This window comes from Netta rufina, assembly GCF_964035555.1.
Source record: "Netta rufina genome assembly, chromosome: 5".
Taxonomy (NCBI): Eukaryota; Metazoa; Chordata; class Aves; order Anseriformes; family Anatidae; genus Netta; species Netta rufina.
The window spans coordinates 62,849,256-62,856,777 of NC_140128.1; the positions used below are offsets into that span (position 1 = coordinate 62,849,256).

The 7,522-nt window shown below is 44.2% G+C and overlaps 1 protein-coding gene across 1 annotated transcript in view; it reads right to left on the reverse strand.

Moving 5' to 3' along the window:
- The window catches only part of KLHDC1 (kelch domain containing 1), a 28,345-nt gene extending 22,158 nt beyond the window's left edge, over positions 1-6,187 (reverse strand). Inside the window, exons 1-3 of the mRNA XM_084287492.1 lie at positions 5,963-6,187; positions 3,151-3,221; positions 527-644 (exon numbers count right to left, since the gene is read on the reverse strand). Of these exons, the coding sequence (XP_084143618.1) occupies positions 527-644; positions 3,151-3,221; positions 5,963-6,064 (291 nt within the window). The 5' untranslated portion in view covers positions 6,065-6,187. The remainder of the gene's footprint in view (positions 1-526; positions 645-3,150; positions 3,222-5,962) is intronic.
- Positions 6,188-7,522: the final 1,335 nt, after the last annotated feature.

The following is a 7,522-nucleotide window of genomic DNA, read 5'->3' on the forward strand; positions in this document are numbered from 1 at the left end:
GCAGTGTTTGTGAATGGAGTGCTGAACAGATGTGACTGCAAGCTCCAGCTCAGTTATTTTCTAGTCTGAAGTCTGACATCGCTGACACTAGATGATAGCGTACTTGTGACTTTGCTACTTCAGTCTTTGGTTACTACGAAATCCTGTAGCTATATTTTAACTTTAATTACTGCTTGGCCATATAAGAAAGGTAATCACCAAAGGGATATAGGAGATCAATTTCAATTATGGCTGACAATACATTTTTTTAAAAAAGTAATTAGGAAAACGCTGGCAATTCTTAGAAATAAAAAGTTTCACATTCTGTGCCCGGTTCTGAAGCTATGATTCAACAAAAATTCCCAGAAAAATAAATGGAGTTGAACAGTAAAACAGAAATTAAACTTTTTATTTTGTCAGTTTAAAGTATGTTTTGTCTACAAAACTAAAAGATTTTCCTTAAATTTCTCTATTTCAGAAAATAGGGCCAGCATTACTATTCATTCAAATACAATCCTTTGTGAAAGAAAACAAAAGAACACAATACCCGATTACTGTATCCTTTATCATCAAATCCACCAAAAATGTACAGCTTCCCATTAATGCTTGCTCCACAGCTTCCTGACATGGAGGTAGGGAGCTCTCCTTCCATTAGGTGCATTGTCCTGCAATTTAGCACATACGTTAGGTGTTATAATGCTGTTTCCAAGCACAGTATAGAGGTATAAATAGAGGTATAAATAATTTTTGCACTTAAAGCTAAAAATACACTTGCAATATTTTGGCTGTAACTAGGAGGAGAAACTATAGCTGATTTATTAAGTTGGGCTCCTGTGGTAGAAGAGTATTTTCGCTTGAACACTGCGTATACATTTATGAAGTATCTCATAGTAAAAGAACTTTATTAGGGCTAAAAGTGTAGTTACTCAAAAACTGGACATGTTATTAGCAATAACTCCAAAAACTCCTGAAATGAGAATACAGCAATGCTGTTACGTTAGAAATAACTGAAGTAGAAGTAAAGGTCACAAGTACTCACTGGTTTTGGTACTATGTCACTTCTAAAACTGCCTTTTGCACTGCATTTAGCACCATAAAAAAGCTCCAACAATGCCAGTTACAGCAATGAGCGCTCCGTTCTTCAGCCACCATCGGCAGTCCCAACCTTCTTGCTAGCTGCACGTACAAGGCCGTGATTTCCATGGTGCAAATCCTAATGCCACGCAGTCGGAAGCGCCATGCAACTGGCTGACCAAAGTCACTTTCTGCCAAACTCCCAAGGCTGAGCACCAGGCCAAGCCTGTGCTTAGCATCGTTACTCCACGTTGCAAGCAGCTTTGCTAGAAGCTCAAATTTCTGCAGAAGATGGGGACCTACCCCTCCCTCTCTCACACGTACACAGCCAGAGGACATGGGATTTTCTTAGCATTTACACCTTGTCTCCACACCTTCGTTTTCTGGAGATACACCAGCCAGATCCCAGCCTCCCAGTGCTGACACTCCAACTCTGTTCTCCAGATTTGCTGCCGAAATCTCAACTGCTTTCACCCCACAGTTTCTGGTCAAAGTTCCCTTCCCTTGTCATTCCCGTTACTTCTCAGCTCTCCACCTGGGTCTCTAGCCCAGTCTCCCACCTTCAAAGCCTAGCTCCAGATTTTCTTCTCTCTGCTAGGTGTAACGTCACCAGATTTCTGAAGCAGTCACTTCGATTCACTCCCTTCATCGATGCACCTGCACTTAGACCCGATGCCTTCAGCTTCTGGCACTGGTGACCATGTAGAAGGATTGTTACAGCGTTCAGTTCTGACTCTTGACCTTATCCCAACCTAAAAGAACTGGAAGCAGCCTTTAAAAGGAAAAGCTGTTTATGTCCTTAATCACCAGACGCGAATGATGCATGTGTAACCTGTCCTTACTGAAAGCTGTGCTAACAAACAGCAGGTCATGGCTCTGCTTCCAAATACCTTTGTTCTGGCATCAGCACTGCCACAGGCAAAACCACCTTCCCCTTCTCTGCTCCTGCTCATTCCTGTGTCAGGCTGTGTGTTCTGCTGTATGCTTACAACTTTTATGCTGTAAGTGAATGAGTTCAAGAACTGATCCATGTTAAAAATAGCTCTGAAAAAAGAAAGGTTATATTTAACTCAGATCACTTTCCCGATCCAATTTCCTACGTGACCATATAAAGAGCTGTACCAGGACAACTGATACAGGGACATCAGGGGGTTAAGAACACGAAAGGGTATGAGGTTGCTTTAGCCAACCCTTTCACCAAAAGAAACAGACATCAAAAGACAGTGAGGTTACACTCTTAAAAACCCAAACCACCAAAAATAACAACAAAACACTAATGAAGTCTTGCTAGAACCACACAGCTAGCTGTAGGCAAGATGTTGTTTTCAAAGTCAGTGACTTGACTGAACAGATAAGGAATTTCATACATAAGACACCTTCCTGATCTAGTCCTCCTCCCCTTTTTCCTCAATTTCAAAATGTTGCTTTTAATATGGGTTCAAAAGAAATCTCGTGACTATGGATATGCAAAGAACACGTAAACAGTTGGGAGATTAGACAGCTGGCAGAAAGCACGTATGAACCTAAATGAATACTGCTCTACTAGGCTGAAGACAATTATTGTAATAAAAACCATTGGAAAACTTAAAACAGAAGCATTGTTAATCTCTCCCCCCATACAATGGTAAACACAATAAATATAAACAAAGATTAAATTGCTAGCGATGTGCAAGATTTGTATAGCTATCAATTACTTTTAGAAATACACAGTTAAATAATAGCACAAATCTATATAATTGTAAATAGATCAACAACCCAACTACCCAGTGTTTAATGTTAAAAGGAGTATTTAATATATGGAGAATTAAGCACAAGTAAAATGCACTTATTCTAACAAGAGAGCCCTGAGATGGCCATTTCAAACATCTGGCAGGAAAAAAAAACACACAATTATACTTACGAAATTAACGTTTCCTAGAGTAATTTCCAAGTACGTATGCTTGTCTTTCAGTCTTCATATTAAATATTTGCTACATAAACACCAAGGAACATGACCAATAGCTCATCTAACCAAAGGAAACCTTTACACAGCAGCTAGTTGTAACCTCTGCAAATATCAACTTTGTTTATCAATCAAATATAAATAATTTAACTTACCATAACCCACTATCCATTTCATAGATCCAGAGCTCATCATTAGGCAAATACACTTCATTTTCTTCAATCGACTAAAATGGAAAAAAAAAATCGCAAATGTTAAATCAATTATGCATTATACACCATACATTTTTAAATGAATACCAAATCATGTTACTTAGCAACTCCGAATACTCTTAAGGAGATAATCTTACCAGAGCATAAGTCATACTCCAGCACTCTTGCTCTGATCATTACCTTTATGAGCAGGCAGCTCAATGATTTAAATATATTACAATTTATACTGGAAGTTCAAAATAGATGTTTCTACGTTTCGAAGCTATTAAAAATGCTGTGCTAGGTGTGTCCTCGTGTCATTGAGTTTTGCTGATTGTGAATAGTAGATTTAATCACTACTTTTTATAATCACAGTGCCCTAAAAGGAAATTAAATTTGGTCTATTAGTAAATTAGAGGTAGGGAGATAAGCATTTCGATATTCAGGAAGCATTATCTTTTGTTTTGGGAGATACTTTAAATTAGGAGGGGTCTCTGGGCCTGGCTCTGTCCTCTCGGCACCCTCCTGCAGGTGGTTAGGGACATCAGGAGGAGCCTAATTCCTCTGTGAAAAACAGAGCTATGAAAGAGGCTATATAAAAATAATCTGGGAAATAATGTTGAGGAAGAATAACAAAAAGGAAAAGGAAGTCTGAGGGAATGCAACTGCAGAACTCCAGCTGGGTGACAATTATGTTGTTATTCTCTTAGCCTTAGAAAGAAATTAAACACTTTAAGGGAATAAGCAGCCAGAGACGGTAACCAAATAAAGAAAAGAAAAGCAGAGATAAAAGCGAAATCAATGTGAGGAAAAGAAGTTATAAACAAAACTGAAGCTTAATTATTTATTACTGATATTGATTACTTGCCTTTATTATTACCTTCTCAATTTGAGAGGTGCCAATTAGGCAAGCAAGAAATTCATTTGCTCTAGTTTATCTTGCCAGGCACCTTTCCTAAGGAAGGCTATGCCACTACACGCAGCTTGCACACTTCAGAAAGTGCAAAAGTCCACTACATTTAATTTAAACCCAACAGTGGTAAGAGGCCAAGTGGTTGCTAGAGAACCAGCCTGGAGTAAAAACACTGATACCAAGAGTAAGTTAGCTGGGTGGCAGTCTACCATTCAGCATACAACACGTAAAAACGTAAAGTGATTTGGCTTTGTAAAGCGCTGCTTAAACATTAACTTACTGATTTTCACAGTACACAGGTAAATACACCCTGTGTATGAGTTTCGTAGTTTTATCTGCAAAACTCAACACACATGGTATTCTGTCTGCGCCAGAAACCTATAATCTTTTATCAGAAAGCCTTTGGAAATAGTGCAGTAGTCAACCCAATCTTAAAGGCTACAGCACAGAGAAGTACTGAATATTTCCAGTGGTTTAGGCGTTGCATAGCTATAGACTATTACTGAATTTAAGGCCAGAGAAGAACTTTAGAACTTCCTGTACATTACAGATCATTCACATTTATTTATATATGCTTATTCTGGAGGTGGTTAACTTCCTGACACCGTAAGGCATTCAGGAAACGCCCCCTAGCAAAGTCCCCAAGTGAAGGAAAGCTGTAGAAATAGCTTACAGGATACTTTACAGGTTCCTCAATTTCAGTTTTGGTATTGGGCAACAAGGGCTGTGCCAGGGTAAGTTAACATCCCAGCCAGACCTTGTAATACCTAGCAGTCAAAGCTGCTGCCTGGCTTCCCAGCACAGCTCAGGGCTCTTATTTCAGTACAAGCGGGCTGTATTTTCAGCCTCGCAGCAGCCACCAGCAGCACAGCTCCTTTCAGGTCAAATGAACCCAGCTCAGGAGCAGAAAAACTCTTCGAATTGCACAGGCTGCTCGGCTCTGACCCATCTTTTAAGCCCAACATTTTAGTTCCAAGAAAATAACATTCTGATTTCCAGAAACCAAACCCTAACGCTCTTCAGGAAGAGACCAGAGGCAGTCGGGCAGTGGTACCTGAGGGCCCTAAGAGTGTCCTTCCCGTGCTATCGCCTACACTCAGCACATGCCACGTTTTAAAGTTTAAACCCAGGATGCTCCAACTGGAACTCTGCTTGAGCACAGGAGAGGTTTTTCACATTTAAAAGCTTACTTTAACCCACAAAAAAAAAAATAGAGATAAAAACTGAAAATGTAATAGAAACATGATTTAAACTGGGGTAAGACTAAGCACAGTGACTTTCACATTTTATGCCCAGTGCGCAGACACTGTAGATTAAATGAACTGGTTGTATGTAGTGTAGCATCATTTGTAGTTTAAGACTGAAATAATTGAGAACTAGGAGTCAGAAGCATTTAGCGGTGGCGATCTTTTGATGACAGGCAGCAGACACCTTTCCGTCAGACAACTACTAACGCCCCAAAAACGCCGGGATTACGTAAGGGTGAGGCACAGCCGCCAATTACAGCTGTCACCCTTAAAAAAAAATAATAAAAAAAAAAAATCAGCCCAGACCATTGCCCGAGCCCCACGACCGCGGGGGGGGGGGGCTCCGTGAGGGGACCCCCCGCCATCCCCTCAGCGCGGCCGTTGGGGGCCATTTGAAACGCCCGCCCCCGCGGCGCGCGCGCCACGCCGCCGGCCAATCAGCGGCCGCGCTGAGGTAAACAGCGCTGCATGGGGGGGGGGAGCAAGCATGGCGGGGGGGGGGGGGCCGGCTCGGCGCCCCCTCAGCCCCCGTGTGGGGGCTCGCCGCCGGCTGCACCCCGCTTCTCGCGTCCCCTCCTGCCGCTTCTCTCCGCCCTGCCCCGCTCGCCCTCCTTACCACGTATCCCCCCCAGACGTAGAGAAAGTTGCCGTCCACCACGGCGCAGTGGCCGCTCCGCTCCTCGGCCACGCAGAAGCGCTCCGCGGGGTCTGCCGCCATCTTAGGGGGAGGACGGGGAGGAGGAGGATGAAGGAGGAAGAGGAGGAGGAGGAGGAAGGAGCCGCCTGCCTGCCTCGCTGCCTCACCGCCTCCTCCGGGAGAGGCTGCGGCTCGCCGCCGCCGCTCGCTGCCCGCAGGCGGACGGGAAGCGAGGAGGGTCCAAAATGTGGGGCGGCACCGGGCTGCCCGCGCCGCCGCCCCCTGCCCCGGGGTGGGGTGGGCGCCTCAGGGTGCCCTGAGGGGTTGGTCGGTGCTGGGAGGGGGCCCGGGGGGGGGAACGAGGCTCTGAGGAGGCTGCTGGGGGGCACAGGGCTCCGTGCTTGTCCGCTGAGGCACGGGGGAAACAAAGCGGGAGGTTGGGGGCTTGATAAAGCGTGTAGGAGCCTATCGAGAAGGGCTAGGAGAGAAGGGGGAAAGCGCTGGAAATAGGGCACCTGAACACAGATCCAGAGCAAGAGGGGAAGGCAGAGGGGGGTCTGCAAACACAGCTCCACACGGCAGGTGGGTTAGGACAGCCACGCCACTGCCTGCTGGTTAGATGTGATGTGTCCCTTCCAGAAACGGCACCTGCGAAACAGCGGCTGATATTAATTAAAACAACTGTGTAGGAGTTCAAACTCTTGACCTCAGGAACAATTATCCTGTGAATGCCATCTGACCTGGAGCAGATGAAGCGAGGCTACAAACCGGTGTGGCGGATCCCAGAGCTGCCACTCAGGGCCTGTGTTTTGGGGCTGGTGCTGAGCTATGGGTAACTGACAGAATAAAAGTGATGTTGGGATCCCAGCAGCGCATCTATCATGTCAAACCACACATTTGTCGCTGTTTAAGAGCTCTCCAGTCCCTGCTGTCCCCATCTATATAATTTTGTTCCTAAATATTTGCCTAGCATTATGCAGCAGACTGGGAAAGGCAATAGCCTCTTACGCTCCTATTCTAGCTCTTATGCTGTTAGACTGACAACCCCGTGAGTTCCAGCTGAAGTATGGATCAATTTGGAATGAGTGGAATTCAAAATAAAGCAGGTACAGCTCTTCAGGAAGAATAGAGCTTCTGAGAACTGAGCACTTCTAACATCTGTAAAAGGATGTGAAAGTGAGACACGCTTCCTCTGATCTAGAAGGGAAGACGTTAACTATTCCTGACAGTGTCTGCTAATATCAAAATGAAATGTAATGGTGACACGTTGGGATGATGTATAAAACATAGGAATAAACATTTGAAAGAGTTAAGATTTATTTTTTTTCCAAGTTGTATCTATAATCTATAGGTCAAGTAGAGCTACAACGTGATCTCTCAGAAACTCGGGAGCAGTGCAAAGTCAGCAGCCCGTGGCTTTTGCCAGCGGAGCAGTGACAGACATGAACGATGAGCTATCTACCGTGCTTGGTGTAACAAAACAATTCCATCAATTCACCTTTGGCACGAGGGGGATGTGCTGTCTGATCTTAAACCATT